Raw genomic sequence first — 24862 nt, forward strand, 5'->3', positions numbered from 1 at the left:
TATATGCCTGATTAATTTCTATACTAGGCGGGACGGATTATTATTAATCCATAGCTTACGCATTTTTCCTCCGCATAGAAATATCTTTATAGTAAGCATAACTTATAGCGAGCATATGCTAGATTACGAAATAACCTAGTAAGTGTCCAGGGGCTGCCTGCCCGCTACTAGCCCGTATTATGTATTGGAATTTCAGCATATGCCGAAAAAAAGTTGACTGCCTCGCCGCGCGGTCTGTAGGGTAGCCTGCCTGCCTTACGCTAGCTAGGCGCAGCTGGCAGCCTGTAGCCGTTTAAATCTCTCGGCATATGCTCACAACATGCACATGAGGGACAGAAAAGATTGGGAAATGACTTTTTATTTTTCGGCATATGCCGAGGGTATCCTTCCGGTCTGCTTGCCGGGAACAAAAACATCGCCGCCTGCCTCTCAGCATATGCTGAGCACCCTCCTGAAATTCACGAAAACAACAAAGCAAAAAACTGTCCAAGTCCCGAGGAAAGGCTGGGCATATGCTCAGGCCTTGTTGGCGGCAGCCTTCTTGGAAGGCTGGGCCTGGCGCGTGGAGGTGCGCGTAGCAGCTATTGATTGTCAGAATGCTGTCAGCATATGCTCGGCGTACTACTTACCAGGGGCGGCACCCTTGGTGCCCGTGGCCGCCTTGTTAAGGCGGCGCTTCTTCGACGGGGCTATTTGTCGAGGGTCAGCCTAGAACCTTGTGGGCATATGCTCAGATACTTACGGGGGGGGCCCTGGGAGGGGGAGGGGGAGCGGTCCGGGACAGCAGCCTATTACTCGTCAGCATATGCTCAGTACATGTTCGTAGTGATTAATACTTACACCGCGGCCGCGCTTGCGCGGGGTGGTCTGCGCCTAGAAAAAGTATTATTATCTTGAGTACTCGGCATATGCTCAGACTAAAACTTACAGCAGGCGGGGAGCGGTGGAAACGACCAGTCTTGTCGCCGGTCGCGGCGCGCCAGACGGGATCAGCGCGACTAACATTAATCAGCATATGCTCAGCTTGTTCGCACAGGATTCTCTACTCACGCCTTGGCCTCCAGAAAATCCGCGATCTTCTGGATCGGGCCGCCAAGGGGACCGGCACTAGAGGTTGTTAGCTCAGCATATGCTCAGACGGTTTCTTTCACTTACCCGGGCTCGTCCAGGAAGGCGGCCCTCTTCCACTCCTGGGAGAGGACATACCAGAGGAGGGAGCTATCACGGGTCAGCATATGCTCAGCATCGGCCTGAAACTACTTACCGGCGGGCGGTGGCCTTGTCGGCGGTGGTCAAGTTGCGCCGACCGGAGGAAACGGCTACTGATGTCAGCATATGCTCAGAACTTACTTGGGCTTACTTACGGTCGAAGCCGTGCATCGTCTTGATGTGCTTCTTCATCTATTTTTTTTGTTAGCCCGGCATATGCCCGGAAGATGCGCAACACTTACTTGGCCGGAGCCACCCAAGAAGGCAATCACGGTGCCACACATGACGCCAAGCTCGTTCTTGACGCCGCACCTTTTGAGAATTAGCTGGGCATATGCTTATGCTCAGTATTACTTACACCATGGTGTTGACCTTGGCGATCTGAATCGAGCCTAAGAAAATTGGTCAGCATATGCCTGGAATCGGTTGACAGGGAGCTTACGGAGGGGGGGGTGGTGGCCTTCGATGCCCATGTCGCCTAGAAAAAAATTAGTATGTGGGCTTTGAGCATATGCTCAACCCGTGCTTACCGCAGTGGATGCCAAGGGCTGTCTCGCTGGGTGCCCCAACGCAGTTGACCAGCTCCTGGTCAGTGAAAGTTGCTGGGCATATGCTCAGTACATGTTCAAGTTATTGTACCACACAAAAACTTACTTCCGAAAGAATCCATCTGCATTCGTTAGCATATGCTGAGTGTACTCTAGGAACAGGGGTAAACTTACCTTTGATGATGGCGGGGGGGCGCGCGCAGTTGTTGTATATCTACTACCTGTCTAGTCAGCATATGCTGGGTGCTTGCTTCGGGGGCAGGGCCTGCATACAGAATTTGATGATGATGAAGAAGAGAGAAAGGAGAAGAGGAGCAGGATCTAGGCATATGAGTTAATTGTTCCTAAGCACTGGCCAGGGCACGTGAGGTATCTCAAAGGAAGTGAATTCATTGTGATCTTTTTCATTGTCTATTGCTCAGATCAACTTCAGATCAGAGTAACAAAGAGGCATATACTAATTTGAGTGAAAAGGCGGGCACCTTGCATATGCAGAGCATCTGCAGCAGAGAATCATTTTTCTGCCGCTTTTTGCCCCACCCTAGCCTCCAATAGCTTCGCCACCACCACCAGTGAGCTTAGTGCTCCGTCTGCGCCCTAACGTCGGCCACCCACTTCTTGGCCCTACCCACATCTTGGCGCCGTCATTCCACCCACTTCAACACCAAACCTACATTACTAGAACCGTGTTTTCTCGCGTAATTATAATTATTTTAATGTTAAATTATATATATATAATAATACCTCCTAAATATACTAAATAGGCCCTTTAAAATGCTATTTATAATATAATTAGCGGTATAAAACTCTATATTACTATATAGTGGTAAGAGGTACTATAGTTAATAATATAAGAATAATTAAAGGGCAGAATATTATATAAAGAGGCCTTTAAGGGCATATAAAAGCTTCTATTAATATAAAAAGTAGATTTAAAAGGCTAGATATTAATTTAGGACACTTTAGGTAACCTACTAACTTATAAGTAGATCTGGTAGATAGTGGGCGAGTTAGTTAGAGTTAATAGTGATATAGAACTAGTCGGTAAGAACTAAATATAGGGTTTTATTTAAAGAAATCTAGAAATTAAGACTTTAAGAGATAAGAGACTTAATTTCTAAAGGGCTAATAGTACTTTATTTTATATTATATAGAGTTTCTTTAAGCTTCTAATAATTAGTACTATTAATAAGATACTCCCTAATAACTAATATAATATAGATAAGACTAGGCTTATAATAGCTAATAAGAGAATAGCTTAATATTAGGGTTATTATAGAAGAGAATTGCCTTAAAGAAATAGTCTAGAATACACTATTAGAGTATAATCTTTAAGTGTATCTTAGTACTAGGGAAGAGCCTTATGTAACGATGGCTTATTTACTAAGTCACAGTAGGTCTGTTTCTTAGAGAGTAAGTCAGGCTGAAGGCTACAGGGTAGCACGTTCTTGAGCAGTAGGCGATAAACGGTCGTTAAGAGTAGAACTCTCAATAGTGAAACTATTGCTTAGATTGATCAATAGAGATCTAGACTACCTAGCTACTGGAATACCCGTTCCTTAAGTACCTGTCTATCTCTCTATGGTATTCCTTGGCTCACTGCGCTCACCAGTGATCGCAGTGCGCACCGCTCACCACGCTCACCAGTGGGCGAGGTGATCGGTCACGTGACTGTCTTGTCCTAATCGGGTAATCTGTATGCGCCCGCAGGGCCGCTGCCTTGGGCCGCTCTTGCGCCCGCTCCTGTTCTTTCTTCGTTCGTAACAGTCAGGACCTCCCCACTAGATGCTACAAATTATCAATTTACAAAGTTATATATGCTTCTACCGCTATTAGCGTGGTGATTTAGGCGGGGTTTATATTCTTAATAGTATATAAGCCGACTATAAGAGTCTTCTATAAATGATCTTAATTAGGTATCGTACAGTTACTACAAGATAATTTGTAAGCAGTAAGACAAGCCAACCGCTTTCAGCTTCCACTACTTAGAAATAAAACTCTCAGATAGAAAGGTTCTTTTACCTAGACACTATCCCTTACCTTATATTCTTAATTCATATTCTAAGACGTTTATATTCATTCTTATAAAACCAGCTTTTATTATGCTTAAAACTAGCTTAAGGTTAGACTCTCTATCTTTTAAATAGGCCTTGCGCTGTAGCAGCTAAAAATGGGCGGCACCAGTGCTAATTTACAGGCCCGCGGGCCTATTAATTAGTTTAAAGACCTGGAAACGCCCACTAACACCGCCTATCTTTAGCTATTATAGCGCACGCTAATTTTTAAAGACAGAGAGTGACCTTAAGCTGGTTTTACATATAATAATTCATCTTATATTCTCTATCTTTTTAAAATTAGTGTGCGCTGTAACCACTAAAAGTTAGTAGTGTTAGTAGGCGTTTTTAGGTCGTCACACTAATTAAGAGGGCTAGTAGGCTAGAAAATAGGCGCTAATACACGCCCCTAAAACCTAAAATAATGATAAAGAAGATTAAAGAAAAAAACAGGCAAAACAATAAACAAAGGAGAGCCGCTAGCGCAGAAAAATTCGCAGCAAGCCAGCAACCAAGGCCTTAGTAAAGAAGTAAGGATACAAAAAGATGCTTATAGGTTTAGCTAGAGGAGATATCTAGAATAGCACGAAGATTAAGGTGGTAATAAGTAAAGAGCTATAAACGCTAGCCAAAGGCCGGAGCAAAAAGCTATATCCTGGGTGGCCTTCACTGCCACCCTTACTTTTACTCTAGCCTAAAAAGCAACATCTAGTTGGCGGATTAAAGAGAGAATGGATAAAAAGAAAGCTATTAATAGGCATTACACAGTAATAGAGCTACTAATAATATGATAATAGAAGTTAGCAAACTGCGCTAATAAGATAAGTATAGAGCTAAAGTGGATAGGCTAGAGGCTGAAGAATAGCGCTAGTCTAGTTTATAATAGCCACTAACATATCAGCCAAAAAGTGACTACACTAAAAGTGGCTACGCCAAAACCGGCTGTACAATACCATAATGGGGTAGAGAATCGACCCGCCGAGGTAACGACTAAAAAATGGAAAGCAAGAATCCTAATAGGCTTACTAGAGCGGAATACACTAATTTTATAGCTACGTTACTAGCGCTAAAGTGAGGGCTAGCCTCCTAATAAGATAGATCGTCTACCAACTGAGAAGGCTAGTTAAGGTAAGGGCGGCACGGTTATCATATTGCCATAACTTCTACTTACACGCTTATACCCGTGTAGTGTTCTTCTGTCTAGGTAATAGGTACTTTTAAGCAGTCACTTATGGGGAGATAGAGATATAAGGACCCTAGACCTCCTCGCTTATTATATAGCCTCTACTCTCCGCTCGCCTATATATAAGTGTAAATATCTTCTTTCTATATTTTTTCTTATTTCCATTTTTACTTCTGCAGAATTAATATACACTCTCTTCTAACTGGGAGTTATAGCAACCCTCACAACTAAGCGCCCTTATAAAGACTACTATCCTCATCTTAGCCCTAGCCATGGGCGCCTACGTATAGACTTACCCTAATTACGAGCATAATAGCTATTACCGCAACCTAGTTAATCCTTGCTATTCTAACTAGGCTCCCGCCTTTTATATTGCCTGGATCTCTAGCACTACCATAGATATTAGTGCCATCCCCACGCAGTACTATAATTGCCTGGGTGTTGCTCCTCTCTTGTCTATCTACTCGTACATAGCTTACACAGCCACTATAATAGATTGTATCACCGAAACTATGACGAACACCCCTTCTCCTATTACAACCTCGTCTTAGTCGTAGATCACCGTCTCTACCCCTCCTATCACCCCTACCCTAGAGAGCACTACTGAGTGCGCCACCATAACTGAGTCTAGCACTTCTTCTCTTATAATAATATCCACAATTCCTATCTCTACTACTGCCTACCCTATTAGTAGCAACAATACGTCCACCAGCGTGGCTACCAGCTCCCTGGCAGAGAGTAGCTTTATTAGCTTTCAGCCTTCCCCATCGAAGACCCTTCTATGGACGACCTCGACTATTTTCACTACTTTAACGCATATTATTACTAAGTGCCCTCTTTAGGCCATAAACTACCTAGATGAGTTAACTATTATTCTAACTTCTATTATTGTGAGGAACCGGGGCGCTAGGTAAACCACTCGGCCACAGAGATCAAAAAGATCAAGCAATACCAGACCGTGGCCGAGTATCCCTAGCATCCACTATATAGCTTCGAGGTCCCTGACAGGCTGCCCTTCCTTCCACGTAGCCGTCCCTGGCTACTATAGGTCTTACCCACCTGTTAGACCACCTAGAAGTATATAGTGTTAGGACCCCTAGGCTCCCTGTGGCCGCCTCCACAGCTCACCTATCAGCGCGACGAAGATTAGCTGGTTGAACGCTAGTACCGATAACCCCGTACCGTAATACCCCAGCCAACCTAGCAACTATATCCACAGCCAGGATTCGAACCAGCGACCTCTTCTAGGCGCCTTCAGCTCGCAATCCTTAATACAGTGCACCGTGACGGTCTGGTATCCTGTGAGGAACCGGGGCGCTAGGTAAACCACTCGGCCACAGAGATCAAAAAGATCAAGCAATACCAGACCGTGGCCGAGTATCCCTAGCATCCACTATATAGCTTCGAGGTCCCTGACAATTATTCCCATTTTAACTACTATCTGCCCTATGCTTAGCACTAAGTCTTCTCCGCTTCCTCTTTAGTCTTTAAACTAGGAGCTCCTCCCTTAGTCTTCTAGTAAAGCTCCCCCTCCTTCCTTATTTATTTCTAAAAGGCCACTTTTTCAACCATCAATCTATACTTCCTACACTCCTTCGTAGTCTTTTAGTTGCCGTTTTGGCTAGAAGGCTGGTCCCGACGGCGATTATAGTTCTATTACTTCTTTCTTCCCGCACCGTCCTCCTCCGCCTCTTACTAGTAGTCTTCCTATCGTCTCTAGAAGTAGTATCCCCCCCGTTTCTACAGCTAGTACCGCTTATCTTGGTATTGAAGCTGCTGTTATTATTGTTAGTGTCGTCGCTACTCTATTCTAAGTTGTATGATTAAGCGGATTGGTTATAAGAGGAGAGGACGATTTAGTGTTCCTATATTCTACGATTTTTGAAAAAGACGGCTAAATTTAACTCCTAGTCAGTTTAGTAGAGGTAAAATCAATTTTAGCGAAAAGTGGCATTATATAATGCGTATATATACATAATGCCTAGGGAAACCTTAGAAAGTAGATAGCCCACTTCGTTGAGATTTATATCTGCGATATATACACTTTAAGGGTTATAGATGTGCGAAACTGCGATATTCAGCTAAGAAAATAGACTAAGATTTCCACATTAAGCTTCCTCCATAGCTATAAGGCACTCTTATAAAAGAGCTATGCTTAACAATAAAATGTAATTAAAAATATTTGGTGGGCTAGTTATATAATAACACTACTTTAGGTAACTCGGACCTTTTTACCGGGCTCTAAGGCGGCCTAGGGGCTAGGGCGAAAAGAGCGTCACACCCCACTATGGCGATAGTGTAGAGGGCGGGCTAGCCACTAAAGAGTGTAGGTCTACTAACGCTAAATAAGCTGTTAAGGTAGATATACAAGAAGAGACAAACATTGGTCCTAGATTTTAGGAATTGATTAGGGGTGCGTTAGATTCTAACAGAGATTACGCAATGCAAGCGGAGGACGCGCTACTATAGCTCTTCTCCGCGGCTTTCTAGTAGCGTAAGGAGAGATAGAAACGTCTACTAAGATATGATTATTAGTGTTCTTTTTAGTTTACTATACTAATAAGTATAGGCTAGATCACGAGGGGAAGATATTAAAAAAGTATGGACGCTTTTAAGATATTAGAGAAGGGTGGTTAGATAGTGGATAGGGAGGTAGTGGTGAACTCGGCAAAGCGCCCTCTAAAATGGAGCGGGTGGCGGTTAAATACCTAGAGAGCGCTGATAGCAAATACGTGTTTTAATTAGGTGACGTTAAATAGAGTGTATGTAATTTCCGTAGGGCCACTACGGCCAGATAAGGGAGAGTGACTAGCCAAACGTAGAAAAAGGATAGAATAGGGATGACCTAAGTTAGCTATAAAGGCAGATAGACAAGACACTACGGTCTTAGTAGGTGCTAACCTAAGAAGGCTATCAGGCTTATGGTAGGCCTCTGGCGTTACTATCGCTGTTAATGAATGCCCTACCTATCACAGCTAGCAGCGCTATCTATAGGCATGTGCTGGCGTGGGTAGGCTATCAGGCCTAGACGACGGACTAGCTTAGCTGGTAGGTAACCACCATATACACCCGTCTATAACAGTAAACCTCCACTAGTAGTACTAGCCCATCTCACTGCCATCCTCTAGTGCTTCCATAGCTGTCACTATTAATAGATGCTAATAGGAGGATGGCAACCTAGTTATAGTTAGTGCTATCCCTTCTACTAATGCGGCATAGAGTGGACAGCTAATATCCTTATAAAATGACCGTCTTTAAATGCACCACTAACTTTTAGTCTTTTCTAGAACCAACCAACCTCTTCCACTTTCATAATTGTCACGCTTACGCCGCGACTTATAACTTTTTTTTTCTCTGGATCCCAGCGCGGCGCCTTCCCTTAGCTTGGCTTTCTTATATTATTATTGAGGAGTATAAGGCTTAGAAATATATTAATAACTCCGGGAACTTAGAGTAATCCTAGAGAAGTATACTGTAACGTTAATTGTGATAGTCCACTATTCGCAGACGGGGAGTGAGGCACTATAAGACTTCTTCTATATACCATCTACTATAAAAGTATGCCGCTATTTTAATGAATTAGTCACCCATATAGTCTTTAAGAATAAACTGTTATTTATTAAATAAAGAACTTAGTTATTTCTCTAAAAGTGTATTTCTGGTTCCTCCTTACGTGTCTTGAATCATTTGCAGGCACCTTCAAACCGCTAGTGGCATTTGCCTACAAGCACGATACATTACTTATATAAGAGCAGGGCCACCATATATTTAAAAAAAACTTAATAAGTAATACTAAAATTAAAAGATATAAGAATAATGTGGCTTGATACTATAATCATTGCCGCTACTACTGTCTCTGTCGCTAGCGCTTCTTAGAAGTAGGTAACCAATATAAAATAAGATTAAGACAATGTTTAACAAGCCTAAGTAGCAAACTTACTATAACTAACTCAAAGCGTAGCATTATCTACATGAAGCCAGTTTCAGGTCTTCTACGAGAGGATTATAAGTATATACACAGCATTAATATCAGCAAGATAGGTATTAATAACTTTAGTAATAACGGTAGAATCTAGATTGGTAATAATAGCCCTAACAAGCTTACATTTAATAACTAAGCTGATATTCCCGTTACACTTATAATCTAGCATAACGCTAATTTCCAATTAAGCTTTATCAGTACTCGCTAGCTATATATTACTTACTCACTGCCAATCACCGGGGATAGTGTCGTCATTTCCATAGGTAGTAATGTTTCTGGTGGATTCGCGGCTTTATATAATCGAACGACTATACTTAGTCCGTATAGTCAGGTTTATAATACGTGGGGTGAGTTCACGTCTGGACCGTATGCTACCATTAATGTGTCCCGTGAGCCGAACATGAGAGGAAATAGCATGGAGATTCGAACCGGCGGTGGCTGTGTCTCAAATATGGAGACTTGTGTTTTCAAGTGTAAGAGTGGTAACTCCTGCTGGCAGGACAACACATACTATCTCTAAAATTGTGAAGCGCAAGCCGGAAACCGGCGCTTTGGGTACGATGCCAACGGCCAGCCACGGGGAGGATGTGGAGGCTGGGAGAATGGCGGGGTAGTATAGATAGACCTTTTTAATTGAGAATAGTTTTGAAATTAGTCCTGTTTTGCAAATTTCTCCTTGAAATAGCTGCACGTTCTATTGATCACGTTTAGGTAAATACTACTAATAGACAGATGGAAAGACAGGACTACACCGTACTATTGTCAGCCTTACACAAAAGCGACAGCTACGCGAGGTCCACTGCGTATTTAAACACGCCGATTAAGTTACCACTATTACGTAGACTGCAGTTCTTGGGGGCTTCCTTCAACAATTCAATTCAACTCGGTGGAGGCGCCCTCACGCCAGCTTAGGGACCAGCCATATAACTGTTTGATCAAACCTTTATGCAGATCGACCTGAACTATACGAGATATATAAGTCCTGCCCTAATTAGATGAAAACGTATAAACAATACAATCCTTTGCCATAGTCCCGCCCCGCCCGTAAGAATAACATTTTTTCTCAATGTCTAGTAGTGAGGTGTAGCATGTATCGGGGTTAATATCTTTGTGGCCAGTACAGCTCTTATTGATTGAGTCCCAATGCATAAAAAAATCACACCTAAGTCTACTGTGCGTATATGAGCTGTTATAGACGCCATTCTCGGGGGAAAGTGGTTCGTGTGTCTGTCGACAAAAGTCACGCGCCCACTTTTTGAGGCGTCCGTATAATTTCCACTATAGTAGTATGGTTTGTTGTCAAACTGCTCATAAGCTTCTTCTATCGCTGTTGGTAGGGACGATGGGATCGATGGCGTCCTGGTAGACGAGGAAAGTTCTGTGTTGGAGGCCGTTGAGGTACTGTTTGGTGGGGTTGTGATGCTGGCTAACGTTCCGCTCATAAAACAGGGGAGGCTTAATAAAATCCAGTGGCACTTCATTTTTGTAGTTTGTGAAAAAGACGCAATTGAATTGTTCCAACTTCAACTGCTGCAATCGTGATTCGTCTGCTGTTTTATATATCATCCGCGGACGTAATCGCTCTTGTAAACGACGGTATGGCTCGAGGCCTGTTGCGATGTAGGAGAATCTGACTTCGCTAAAAGGCGACTAACAGACCGATGTTGACTCAACAGGAAAAACAAATGCTGGAAACAAGGAAGGGTGTTTTCTTGTCAAGCATCAATTTCGTCGTTCGCTCACTTTCTCACTTCATAATATAAATAGGCAGCGCGATAGATACTGTCATATAGATGATGTAACATGGACACACCCTGCTCAGTCAATTTATGCTGGCTATCTGATTTATAGAATAGCCTGTAACATCTTCGATGCCTCTAATCTTATTGTCTCCCGTTCCCGAGGTTTTGTGCCGCCTTTGGCCTGCTGGGCTAAAATTGTGTTTTCCTGACTGGCTAAGTGTGTCAAAATCCGTCCAATCTGACGAAGGCGATTTTCAGCATCGCGGACCTCTCTAGCAAAACATGTGCTTCGTCGCCGTTGCTGATGTATACAATGAGCATTTTTCATTCGGTTTGTTGTTGTGTGAGTTTCATAGAACTTGCTCTCGGGCGCGGAAAATACGGGCTGTTGCATTGGATAAAATAGACGCGCGGGATCTTTCTTGCACGCGACACCTGTCTCGGGCCAACTTCCTCTTTTCCACTTCTGGCGCTCTTCCACTTCTGGCGCTCTTTCACTTCTGGCGCTCTTCCACTTCTGGCGCTCTTCCACTTCTGGCGCTCTTCCACTTTAAGTAAACCTTTCTTCGATTCTCCTGGCACCCTTGCGCTTGCGTAGCTGTAATTTTTCCAACTTCTATCTTCTTTCCTCTGGGTTTACACACGTTCGTATTTGTCTATGTCTCGATGAACTGACAGCCTCGTGCTCGATCGCAAGTACAATAAATGCCAACTACTTATAAGTCCTAGAGCGAAGAGCCGCACTTATCAAAATAATGCCTTTCACTTCTCCCACACCAATCAATATCATCTTCACACGCAACGCGCAAGAGGATGTGAGATGTATTAGCGAGCTCTCTGTTGTACTGGGAATCATTATCGGTATCCTCAAGCACACCATCTCCTACCGACTGCGCGCCACTAAAACACAGCGCCCAAGGCCTCCATATATTCTTTTAAAGACCTTACACCCTCTTTTACCTACAGGTGCTTTTACCAGTTCCTACGAAATATTTTCCGAAGTAGATGCCTTAAAAGAACATTGCCGTCGGCTTTATCGAAAGTATTAGGAAATACCTTTCCTGTCCTTTTCGTATAGGCTCGCAGTTCTCCTATAGTGCTGAAGCACTGAACCTAATCTCCATAACTACTTCGTCCCTATTTAATCAGGTCAACGATGTTAACGTGAGTCCTATGTGCGGCCTTTCTTATAGATTAGTATACGACGTGTTAATAAGAGGCCAAAATGGACTAGTATGATAGAGAGGTTAACGATATTTAAAGACTTTTTAATTAAGGCGCTTATTTAGGTGGTATTAGATATAGTGAGAGGTAATATAAGATATGTAAGAAATTATCTTAAGACCTCTTTAAAGGTGCATTTTTTTCTTTATAGAGTTAAATCTTAGGCTAGACTTCTAAGCGACCTGTCTATTAGTAATAATAATGACGTATATTCTATATAACCTAATAACTACGCCTTTAGGGTAATAGCGCTATATATAGCCGCTATGGAGTAGTATCCCGAGATAATTCGTCTCCTTATTATAAAGGGTGCTAATATTAACGCTATAGATAGTAACGGCCACACTTCTTTATAGAAGTAGTATTTTAGGGCTGGTTGGAGAATGTGCAGATTATTATATAGTTAAAATAACTCGTACTACGCCTATAGCTAATAGGTGCCATCGATACTATGCGATGGTGCACGTGGAACACTATGCCGGCTTCCTTTGGCTTGGTGTAAGGGCCGGATACTACCAGCTTTTAGAAGCCGCTTTTAGCTTATATAGTGTGCTATAATTGTAAAAAGAAAGAATGTACGATTTTACGCTAAATAGTATTAATATATATAGTATCTATACTGCCCCTTTTAGTAGCGCGCTTTCTTATCACCTCGTCTCGGGAAACGTAACTACTAGGACGTCTCGTCATTATGCTTCGACACGGTCCTTAATTTATCGGGCATTCTAATTTTGTTTATATTTGTATATTTCCTAACTAGTAAGGGCTTTAGTACGTATTTATAACATACTATTATTCTAGTAGAGTCCTTTAGATACTTATTACTAAGGAGGATGAATTTATTAGGTTAGTCTCTGTTCTTCGTTATAAAAAAGGGATATACTAATAATACGAAAAGTCCTAGTCTGGGATAGTATTAAGTTAATACTAGTTTAAGCTTCTTAATAAAGTATATGTTATCTTTCTTTTATTTTCGTCCATATAGTAAGGGACTAATCCGTGTTATTAGTATAAATAATTTAAAGGATAATTTTATTATATAGGAGATTATAGATAATATAATAGAAATAGTGCCACTTAATATAGTAGGAAATTTCTTAAGAAGAAAAGGCGACCTAGCTATTTAGTATACGAATAAGGCTTAAGACGGGTTCTAAAGAGCCTTCTTATTTTATAATAAGGAGGTGGCTATAATATAGCCTAAGAATATTACCTTTTATACTTAATATTTGTCTATATATTAAGAGTATTAACCTTTATAGTGTATAAATTTACTAGAGTTAGTATTAGTGTATCTGCTATCCTATACTATTCTAGTATATATAATAGCGTTTGCTATAATAGGGTCTATGAATTCGCTAATAATTAAGGAGGCTCGCTTAAGATTTCCTTCTTTTATTTACTATCCTATATATAAGATTTTAGTACTAGCGATAACTATATAATTATCTACGAGCATTTAATTAATAGTCGCCTTTTAGTCTTTAATATTAATAGAACTGGTGGGAATGCTATAGATAACAACTCTATAAGCCGGCACGATAAGCTCAGTGTGGGTTCCTAAGCCGCTAATCTACTCCCTTTTCTGCTTGAGATGTGTAGTCTCGGCGGTTGTGCTCCCGAAAATTTGTGTGTCGCCGCCCTTGAGCTGATGCGCCGCGACGACCTTGACTAACTTCGTTGTCGTCTGGTTGCTGATGGACGCCTCAACCTGTTGTTTTGTCCAGGTCGCAGAGTGAGCTCGGTGACGTTGGGCGGCGCCTTGATCCTTAAGCTTGACTGCAACTACTCGGTCCTGGTATGCTGTCATGGTAGAGTGTGTCTTGGAAGCGGCTGCCTGTGGAACAGGCGAGGGGTTCGATGGTGAGCCCTTGGGTTGTGCCGCTACCCGAGTCCAGGACACTGCGGACCTTGCTCTGCTGAGGTTGGAACCATTCAGGGGGGAAGTGCTCAGGCCTACGGAGTTCTTGATAATGATACACTTCCAAGTCCGCCTCCGTGTCCTGTTTCCTCAAGACGTGCCAGCCCAGGCGGAACTCGACGTTTTGATTCCGTTCCATGGAGATTGAAGTCGCGCTCGCTTCCAGATCCCGGGATTAGAGCGTCGGTTCGTGATGACACCTAGGGTCCGCTTTCCTCTAGGTTCAGTCTTGTTCGCGAGATTCAGAACAATTTGGTCGGCGTAATCGTTCTTTGACTACACGACAGCGAGGATGATGCTTTGATGCTCCTTCATATAGTGCTGGACAACATTGTTGATGAGGTCAGTGTCCAAGGCGGACTGATACTTGTTTGAAGAGTGTATGGGGGACGGCGTAAACAAAAACGTGTATTCAGCTTCACATATGTGGAATATGTATTGACAAAAACGAGGGTACAGTATCTTGCATCAAGGGTATCCAACCTCATACCATATGGTTTATTTCAAGGCAATTTCGCGATTGCTTGGGTAAAACTTTATATCCCCGATCACACCATACTTGGGCCAAGGCTAGCAACCCGCCTAGGTGTCCCTTGTGCCATGGGATTCGCAACAATGGGTGCTTGGCAAATCAGCACTTTGCCCCGAACGAAGTGTATTTATACGTACCTGATTAAGCTCACCAATGCTCGTCATCTGCTCAAGTGCACAGAGAAAGTCAGAGCCAAGCGGAAAACGCTCTGGCCTATCCAACCGAAATCGACCGTCCTTGTCAGCATACCCTTGTGCAAGCTTCATCGTTACGACGGCAATGTTCTGTATGGCTTCATTCAAGTTAAAGCAAGTCCGGATGAACTCTTGACCCCCTATAGCGAGTTAGCTGAGTGTTTTTATTCTCCCACATGTTGACCTACAGAGCTTCACGGTCCCATGTATGTCGATGAGTATATTGGAGCACGTCAGTTTGGTATGACTCAAAGAGTTCTCCTCTAGGTATAGAAGTCCTTGCACGACCTGTTTTACTCAGCAATGCTTTTGCCTGCCGGGGAATTTTGTCACTTACCTGTCCCAGGATAGATGCGAGCCGGAAATCATTCATGAGAGGATTCCCTTCGAGCTCCGCAAGAGACAGTGGCATGAATTCGAATGTGACGAAACGCTCATTTTCTACAGAGAAAATATGGCGAGGCTGAACAAACAGTTCATGCTTGATCTGCTGTATGAAGTTCATGCGTTCCTCGACGTTGATGCCAGAAAACCGTTTCACAATGTAGATTGGATATTCGTCTGACAGGGGCTGCGTCTGCTCTACTATAGAAAAGTAGTCGCTGTTACCGAATTGGAGACTGTAGAGCTCAACGCAAGTATCCCATAGAGTCTCATGCGTTCCAGATGAGCCTGGATTTGTCTGTGTAAGAGATGAATCGTTTGAAGACACTGCGCCGCGAGGACCTTCTTGCTCCTTCTCCGAGGAATGCTCGACAGGGTTAGAGCGGCTATTTGCGGTGTGACCATTTTCCTGATTTGTTAGAGCATGCTGGTCACTTTGCTGTTGCATGGCTGCAAAAGCAAAGTGGGTAGCACGCCTGCAGTGATCGGGTGGCATGATATTAGCAAAGGTTGGACGATGCTGTTTATTGTTTGCAAGGCGGCTCAAGTACGATACAGCTGCCGGACTATAAATAAATGAAACTGGCGTACATATCTTTTGAGTGTTTCACCTAGGAGCCTGCTGCCACGAAGTGGTCCTTCAATAGTCTCCATCTGTACCTCAGCAAGAACATATAGTTCACTAATACTCGAACTAACTCTCCTGTAGTGAGAACTTCAGAACATCTGTTCATAGCATATCGACACATTCAGGCATAAATCTTTATTCAAGACGTGGAACCGGCCAATAAGCAGAAACTTGATTCAAAAACTCATGTATAAGTATTGTTTGATGCACAATCAGATCCATCCTCTCACTTGCACCGTAGAAAGGCATGTTCGCCAGCCTAAAGCGCCTTTTGCTTAGCGTCATAGCCTGTAAGCACCCACTAATATCAGCTTGTTCTTAGCGGTTATAGCGCTCGCTAACATTAAAAGTTATAGAGGGAGCTAAAGCTGTTTTTACACTAAACTTTAACAGCTTAGTGTCAGATTATATATATTAGTATAGGCTTATAGTTACTCTTTCAAAGCTTTCCACTAACCGTAATAAACTAAATAAATAATAATAGTTTCTCCGCAGTCCCATAGCTATTAGTATTAATTATTCTAAGCAGATTTAATATATATATATTTATAGGCTAGGCGTAGCAATATGCGCGACTTAATTAGCATATAAATTGACCAGAGTGGTGCTTAAAAAAGCACTATATCCTTCCTATACTTCATCCCTATATTAAGGTCAGGTAGATAAGCGCCTACTAGAGAGAGCCCGTAGTGTGAACACCTATAGTAGACACACTACTATAGCTAGTAACGGTGTTAGCCCGAGCTGTCCTAGCGCTAAGATTAAGTGTTTAGTTATAAGCAGGTCGATACTCTAAGATTATAGTATATACTATATAATAAATACTATAATATAGGTACTATATTAAAGCGTTTATTATTATTCCTTTCCTTTTTTTCCCTTAAAGATAGAAAAGCGGACTAAGAGACTAATTAGCCAGTTTTCATAGCCATAGCAGCTAACCCTATATAACTTAAGATATTATTAATCTAATATATTTATTTATAGGGTATATTCCTAAGTATTAATTATAGGGCATTTATCTAGTATAGAAACGTAGTTATAGCTAACACCTTAATAACTTCCTAGTAAATATAGATATATTAATCTTAATCGCTGTATAATAGTGCCGACTATAAAATGCTAAGCTTCCTTGCTCGCTATATTACTGATATATTTATAATTAGGTATAGCTTATTTTATTATTAGGGATACTAGTCCTTTAAGTTTTTCTTTCTACTAGGTTCTTAAAAAGGGGTGCTATAACTTATAAGCTTTTACTTATTTTAACTTAACTAAACTTAAATAATATACCTTTTATAACTCTAAGGTAGATAAAGTAGATATTATTACTAAAAGGAAGTCTATTACTTCTATATCCTATCCTTAAGGGTTATTAAGGCCTATGTTATTACTCTCTTTAGTATAACCTTATATAAGCTCTATTATCACACAGCTAAGATCTCTAATATCCTTCTAGGAGCTTAATTTAACGTAATCCTCTTAGCCTACTAATAACCTAGTTAGTCCCCTATTTATATATAAGATAAAGGATCTATTACTAAGTTTAACTTTACTATTTAGATATAAGAGGATATTTAAGTAGGTTAGGTAGTTATATCTTAACTTATTTTACTCTAGAAACTTAAGTGCCTTAACTACCTAATAGATATTAGTATCTAGGCTTATAATCGCTAATTAAATACCACACTTAGCCAATTATCGCCATAAGCCTAGGGCCTATAAGATAGGGATTCCTTATAGCTTCCGCTAATAAAAGTGGTAGATACTTAAAAACAATAAGATATAAGTCTTTTAACTTATATATTTTATACACTATAGCGAAGTTAGGGTGTTAAATGAGCTCTAAGACGTTAATTTAATAGTTTGTTAGCGAATTAAAACGGCGTAAAGAAAATAGATCAGAGCTTATACTTTTACGCTCTGCTACTAGGAATAGTTCATTTAGTCTAAGCCTTATAGTGTAAATCCTTTCGTACTTTGTCTATAGTGTTGTTGTCTTAATGAGGAGAGTATCTTGAGCTGGTTTACCTTTTTCTCTCGTTGTCGATAATCTTAGAACATCCATCTCCTTATGTGGCGTTACAGTTTCGCTACGAAAGGCAGATTAACGATGAGTATTTATCATTTCCTTTGATGCTTCTGACGTAGTCATGGTTTAAATCCAGGTGCTGCCGAGTATTGTGTATGCACAAAGAGGAAGACATGTGCCAGAGCAAAGCACATGAGCTATTTGTAGAAGCTTATATGTATTTCATAGAGTCAAAAAGATCCAAGTGACTAAAGTACACTTGTCGCTCTGTCTTCACGATTCTAACCATCGCTGGCCGTTTATAGCTAACAGGCCTTGTTCACAACCGGCCTATCTGCGCGCTCCTTTCCGTGTCTAACAGGCTGCGAAACACAGAGAGCAAAATCAGCAGGTATTCATTTACCCAAAACCAGCCTGATCTCATACTCTCTGACTTTTAAGGTTAGCGTGCGCTTTAATAGCTGGAGATGGGCGCTTAATATTGAGTATTTCTAGGTCATCACGCTAAGCAACAAGTGCTTTGGGCCGGTTCAAAGAGGAGAATTAAGAGAATGGATATGTAAGAGAGGGTAATTAAGACAATCGATGCATAAGAGAGAGGAACTAAGAAAAACGATATGTAAGAGAGAAGGATTAAGAAAACTGATAAGTAAGAGAAGGGAATTAAGAAAATCGATGCATAAGAGAGAGGAACTAAGAAAACTAATATGTAAGAGAGGGGAATTAAGAAAACTGATAAGTAAAAGAGGGGAATTAAGAAAATCGATGTATAAGAGAGAGGAACTAAGAAAACTAATATGTAAGAGAGGGGAATTAAGAAAATCGATGCATAAGAGAGAGGAACTAAGAAAACTAATTTGTAAGAGAAGCAAGATAAGAAAATCGATGCGTAAGAGAGGAGAACTAAAAGAATCGATGCATAAGAGGGAACAATATAAGAGAAAAAAATTAAGAAAATTGATGCGTAAAAAGGAGAAGTTTACAAGTTCCATAGTTTTTCAATCAGAGCTTTCCGCCAGCCTTGTCCTTTTGTGTCTTGAGTTCTTCATGAATGCGTCCCGTAGCTTTATGCCAAGTTGGGATGCCTGCTTAACCACTATCACGTTTGTCCCCGTCGCCATTATCATGTCGAGGCATTTACTGGGTGAAGCCAAATTGCGGTCATATATATCAAACAAGGAGCATTTTTGCCGCATGTACTCTGCTGCAAGCTGTTTAACTTGTGAGGGTGTATCCGCATTAATCTGGACCCGATTTGATTCCTTTAAGTTTCCATCCGAGTCGATGACGGACTTGAAAATGATACACTCTAGTGAAGAATGGGATGTCTCTTTCGCAGAGTGCATAGCTTTCTCAAACGATTTCTCATTTGGAACCTTCAGTCCCCTGAAATCGAAGTGGCTGTTTCCTCGTTGCTTTTGTACCATCGCTGTAGCTGCAGTCTGTAGCTGGGTTGGCACTGTAAGGGAAGTAACAGCGAGCTCTTCTGCTTGTTCTTGTAGAGCAATGGCTGATTTGTCATAGGCAGGGCTGTTCTCTTGGACTGGGTCTTCGTCTGCCATAAACTCGTCATACTTTTCGGCCACGATGTCATCGAATGCCAGTCTCGAAGAGCAACTATTTCGTTCCGCCTTGGAACACTCCTGTAGCCTTGCTAGCGCAGCTTGCTCTTGGGACACCTGGTGTTGCAGCTCTCTAAGCTTCTCCATTTCTATTGCTGTATTCGATTTCAGTTGCTGTAGCGTGATTGCTCCTTCTATGATCTGAATCTCGTGATCTAGGCCGCTTTCAACCTCGAGCGCTTTGTGATTACTATTATCATTCTCTTGTGTGGGCACACCCGAAGCTAGAATCTCCTGCCTTATAGCTGGGGACAATGTTGGCTGTCCGAAATACGCTCGGTACACCGATAATCGGATGAAGAGCGAAGTGACATGGTTCCGGCTGTCATCAATGTCGCGGCCGATATTTGGTAAAAAGAGCTGGGATTTGTCATGCGCATGATTAGCTGCATCCGGTAGTCCGTACCTCGCGGGTTGCTTGGACTTATTGGTGTATGTTTGTGTGCGTCGCGTCTCTGAAGCGACTGGGCGAGCTTTCGCAAATATGCCCGCAATTTGTGTTGCGAGCTGGTCCAAGTTGTTGTATTCAAACGAACCGGGCTTTCGAGCGGCAAGAAGAGCTTTGTTGGCAATAACCCAATTAGCTGAATGAGACAGAATTTCGTGGATTTCATCGGACTTAAACCTAAGACGCAAAGCTATAGAAGCAAGGCCATGTAAAGCACCAATATCAACCCTAGGCCGTGCCTTGGCTAGCAGATTTTTTCGCTGCAATTTAGCAGGCAGGTTCTCGTATTCACGAAACGCCGCTAACTAAAGTTGTTGCATGCCCAATTTGAGACGGGTGTCGCGGTTACCTGCCGTACTGCCGAAGCGGATGTTGGATACCTGGACAACACACCTATCCTGGACTTGCCTAATATCGGTGAACATGTCTGTCAGACGACGTGAAATACTATCTTTAGAGTTAACACCCACGATGTTTCTCAAACCGCACGCAACATTTTCTAAAAATTTGCGATCTTCGAAGAAAGTGAATAAGGACGGAACCAAGTATTGGGTAGAATAGTCACACACTCTCGTCTATAGTGTTTCGCGGTATTCCTCGGGAATTTCAGTGAAAAGTTTTCCACTCTTAAATAAGCTTGATAACTCATCTTGATCGACATAAGATGCGCCTGGTGCTTTACCCTGAAGACTCTTCACAGTATCTTTGTTAATCTGTCGTATAAGATTTGAATCACCCTTATAAATCTTATGCCACTACTGGTAAATATGTTCTAAATACGAAATATTTTGCTATATGTATTAGCCAATCGAATTGCTCGTATGACTTAGGGTTACTTAGGGTTACTTAGGGTTAGGGTTAGAAACTGTAAATTGAGTTATCTAAGCTAGCTCGCTCGGGAATTTTCTAATAATACATTTAGAGAAAGTAAAAGGTTAGGTAGAAAGAAGGTCTCTTTAAGAAAAGAGATATAGGGAAAGAGGTAGGAGGATACTAGAGAGTTTATACTCTAAGGTATTCCTAGAAAGGTATTCTTTAAGATAGTATTTCTAAAAAGGTATCTTTTTAGGAAGGCTATCCTTAAAGGTATCCTAAGAAGAAGACTTAGATAGTCTTAGTCTCTCTAGGTAGAGAATAGAGTCCTGTCGATAAAAGTTGTTTTTAATAGGGGACAGCAACTCTAGACTCTTCCTAAGTAAGGACTGACTTATAAGCTGAATTCTTAAAGAATTAGCTCTAAGTCTAACTCCGAAGAGTGGGACCTTAGTAGGAGCTAGTGAGAGTAGACTAGAAAGTCTATTTCCTAGAAAAAGGACTTTATTATCTACTTTTCTAGATAAGAAGACCTTAGAGTTCTGTCGGTAAAGGTTGTTTTTAATAAGGGACAGCAACTCTAAGTTCTTCCTAGTAAGAAGAGGTAGACTTTTAAGTCTTATTCCTTGTGGAATAGCCTGAAAAGGCTGATAGAAGGCTTTTAGAGACATTATAGAGCTAGTATAACTGCTATAGTGTTTTAAAAGGGCTTCTTTAGCTACTAAAACATCGTAGAAAGCACTTTTCAGCGCCGTTCTAGTAGGTTATAGATGCTAGTGTGTGCTTATGTGTGCCAATATGCGCTGGAAGGCTGCTGGCGGCTTCGGGCGTGTGCTGGCGTGTGTTGGCGTGTGCTGGCGTGTGCTGGAAGGCTGCTGGAGGCTTCGGGCGTGTGCTGGCGTGTGCCGGAAGGCTGCTGGAGGCTTCGGGCGTGTGCTGGCGTGTGCTGGCGTGTGCTGGCGTGTGCTGGAAGGCTGCTAGAGGCTTTAGGCGTGTGCTGGCGTGTGCTGGCGTGTGCTGGCGTGTGCTGGAAGGCTGCTAGAGGCTTTTGGCGTGTGCTGGCGTGTGCTGGCGTGTGCTGGCGTGTGCTGGCGTGTGCTGGCGTGTGCTGGCGTGTGCTGGCGTGTGCCAACGTGTGCCGACGTGTGTTATGGACGCCTTAGCGCTACTATCACAGGTACTAGTACTAGAAAGAGGCCGCTAAAGACACTTCTAAGACCTGTTATAATAGATAGAGTTATAAGAGGTACTAGAAGGCTTCTAGAGGGCTATTTATAGTAGTAGTTACTATAGAAAGCAGGAAAAGGTATAAAAAAACACAGCCTTTCTTATAAGAAAAGGATTTCTACTAGAAGGGACTTCTAAAGTGTACTTCTAGTAAAAAGAGAACCCTTCTAGCTACTAAAAGTACTAGGTACTTCTTTATAGCTAGAAAAGGCTAAGATAGGACAGTATACTAGTAAAAGGCACTTATAAAGTGTATTTTTAAAAAGTAGGTAAGAGAGAGGCCGCCTACTAGAAAAACCAAGATTCTTCTAGTAGAAAGAGGTATATACTAGAGGGTACTTCTAAAGTGTGCCTCTACTAGATAAATCTACTAGAAAGGACTTCTAAAGTGTACTTCTAGTAGAGAGATAGGACGTCTATAAAGATACTAGGTATCCTTTATAGAGAGATAGGACATCTAGTAGAAAATACTACGTATCTTCTACTAGAGAAAAGTGTCTATAGAGAATAAAAGTATTCTCTAGTAGAAAGGACCTTATAGTAAGGTAAAGGTAGGTAGGTAAAAATAAAAAGGTAAAAAGGGTAGAGAGTAAAGAGTAGAAAGTAAAGAGTAGAGGGTAAAGAGTAGAGAAGTGCTTAGTAAAAGAGGGTAAGGAGTAGAGAAGTGCTTAGTAAAAGAGGGAAGAAATGTTTTCTTAGAGAAGAAAGAGGGTAAGTAGAAAGACTACTTAGAAGAGGTAGAAAAACAAAGAAAAGAAGAAGTGTGTGTATAAGAGAGAGAAGGAAGGAAGAAGGAGGGAAAGAAAGGTATTATATAGCTAGAAAGGCCTCGGAAAGACTCCGACAGGTCTTCTAGGGTGATTCCAGGCCCTTCTAAGTCTTACAAGGCAATTTCACAGCCTTTACACTCTTCCCGGCCTGTTTTCAGCTCTCTACAGGGCTCTCCATGTCTTACAGGGCTACCCACATAACTAGACCCCTGTTTCCAGCGCCCTAGGACCCCTACCTGTCTCGGAAGGCAACTAGCACTCTTCCCGGCCTGTTTTCAGCTCTCTACAAGGCTCTCCATGTCTTATAGGGCTACCCACGTAGCTAGACCCCTGTTTCTAGCGCCCTAGGACCCCTACCTGTCTTATAAGACACTCCTACCTCTTTTAGGCCTATTTTTTACTCTCTATACTACTTTTTCTTATCTACTATTTCTATTCTTCTTTTTCTATTATACTAGTTTCTTTTTATTTTTTATTCCCCTACCCTATACTAAAAGTACTTTTAATTCTACCTTATTTTCTATACTAGTATATATAAAAAGGACTTTTTTACCCTACTACGACTTATCTTATTAAACTATTTACTAAGTATATATTATTTTTTATATTAGTTCTCTTTTTCTATTAATACTATTTTCTATTTCTATAATTGTTTCTATTTCTCTTTTTATTTTACTTCTTTTATTAGTAAAGAAATAGAAGATATCTTTCTACGACTTTACTATATTCTATATAACTAGACTATATATTTACTTTACTATTCTACTCTAGTATAAAACCCTATTTTACTTCTATTTTAGTTCTTTTTAGTAGAATACTATATAATTATAAAACCTTTTTACTCTATCTTACACTTTATAGTTATTTCTTTTCTTTTTACTATTACGTCTTATTTTATATAAGACCTTACCCTATACTTTACACTACTTTCTTCTATGCCTTATAGAAGCCACTTTACGTCTAGCCTACCCTAGATCCTGCGCTACCTTTAATGTCCCTTAAAGAAGCCACCCTATATCTAACTATAACCTAGACCCTACGCTACTTTTTATATTCCTTATAGAAGCAACCCTAAGTCCTACCCTAACCTAGACCCTAAGCTATATTTTTAAGATTCTTCTAGAAGCAACCCTAACCTAGACCTAAACCTAGACCTTATGTTAGAAAGTACTATAAAGGATTTATATTTTTATAGTAGCGGAAATAATTCGCGTTAAAAGACATATAACAACTCTACGTCCAACCCTACGTCCAACTCTACACTATGTTTTTAAGTCCCTTATAGAAGTAACCCTAACCTAAACCCAACCCTAGACCCTACACTACTCTTTACATTCCTTCTAGAAGCAACCCTAACCTAAACCCAAACCTAGACCCTACACTACTTTTTACATTCCTTATAGAAGTAACCCTAAGTCCGACCCTAACCTAAACCCTAAGCTACTTTTTACGTTCCTTATAGAAGCAACCCTAACCTAGACCCAAACCGAGACCCTATGTTAGAAAGTACTATAAAGGACTTATATTTTCGCGTTAGCGGAAATAATTCGCGTTAAAAGACACGTTAGAACCCTAACCTCAACCCAAACCTAGACCCTAAGCTACTTTTTCAAGTTCCCTATAGAAGAAACCCTAACCTAAACCCAAACCTAGACCCTAAGCTATTTTTTCAAGTTCCCTATAGAAGAAACCCTAACCTAAACCCAAACCTAGACCCTAAGCTACTTTTTCAAGTTCCCTATAGAAGAAACCCTAACCTAAACCCAAACCTAGACCCTAAGCTATTTTTTCAAGTTCCCTATAGAAGAAACCCTAACCTAAACCCAAACCTAGACCCTATGTTAGAAAGTACTATAAAGGACTTATATTTTCGCGCTAGCGGAAATAATTCGCGTTAAAAGACACGTTAGAACCCTAACCTTAACCCAAACCTAGACCCTAAGCTATTTTTTCAAGTTCCCTATAGAAGAACCCCTAACCTAAACCCAAACCTAGACCCTAAGCTACTTTTTCAAGTTCCCTATAGAAGAAACCCTAACCTAAACCCAAACCTAGACCCTAAGCTATTTTTTCAAGTTCCCTATAGAAGAAACCCTAACCTAAACCCAAACCTAGACCCTAAGCTACTTTTTACGTTCCCTATAGAAGAAACCCTAAGTATCTTTTAAAAGTGAAATCTAGGCTTCGCCTAGTAAATACAAAGGTTAGGGTGACCCTTCGGGTCCGGGTCCGGGTCCGGGTCCGGGTCCGGGTCCGGGTCCGGGTTAGGGTTAGGGTTAGGGTTAGGGTTAGGGTTAGGGTTAGGGTTAGGGTTAGGGTTAGGGTTAGGGTTAGGGTTAGGGTTAGGGT

General features: G+C 41.5%; 2 protein-coding genes across 2 annotated transcripts; both read right to left on the reverse strand.

The window, feature by feature from the left end:
• Positions 1-13515: 13515 nt before the first annotated feature.
• On the reverse strand, positions 13516-14002 carry LMH87_001370 (uncharacterized protein; the record flags this gene model as incomplete). Its single annotated transcript, XM_056199435.1, has 2 exons — positions 13516-13745; positions 13831-14002. 2 exons carry the CDS (start codon positions 14000-14002, stop codon positions 13516-13518), a joined length of 402 nt encoding a protein of 133 aa, XP_056056281.1.
• Positions 14003-14139: 137 nt separating this feature from the next.
• Positions 14140-15421, reverse strand: LMH87_001371 (uncharacterized protein; the record flags this gene model as incomplete). The annotated part of the gene is made up of 5 exons (XM_056199434.1): positions 14140-14223; positions 14423-14485; positions 14533-14729; positions 14778-14877; positions 14927-15421. 5 exons carry the CDS (start codon positions 15419-15421, stop codon positions 14140-14142), a joined length of 939 nt encoding a protein of 312 aa, XP_056056282.1.
• Between the last annotated feature and the right edge of the window lie 9441 nt (positions 15422-24862).

Source organism: Akanthomyces muscarius, chromosome 6 (assembly GCF_028009165.1).
Source record: "Akanthomyces muscarius strain Ve6 chromosome 6, whole genome shotgun sequence".
Classification (NCBI taxonomy): domain Eukaryota; kingdom Fungi; phylum Ascomycota; class Sordariomycetes; order Hypocreales; family Cordycipitaceae; genus Akanthomyces; species Akanthomyces muscarius.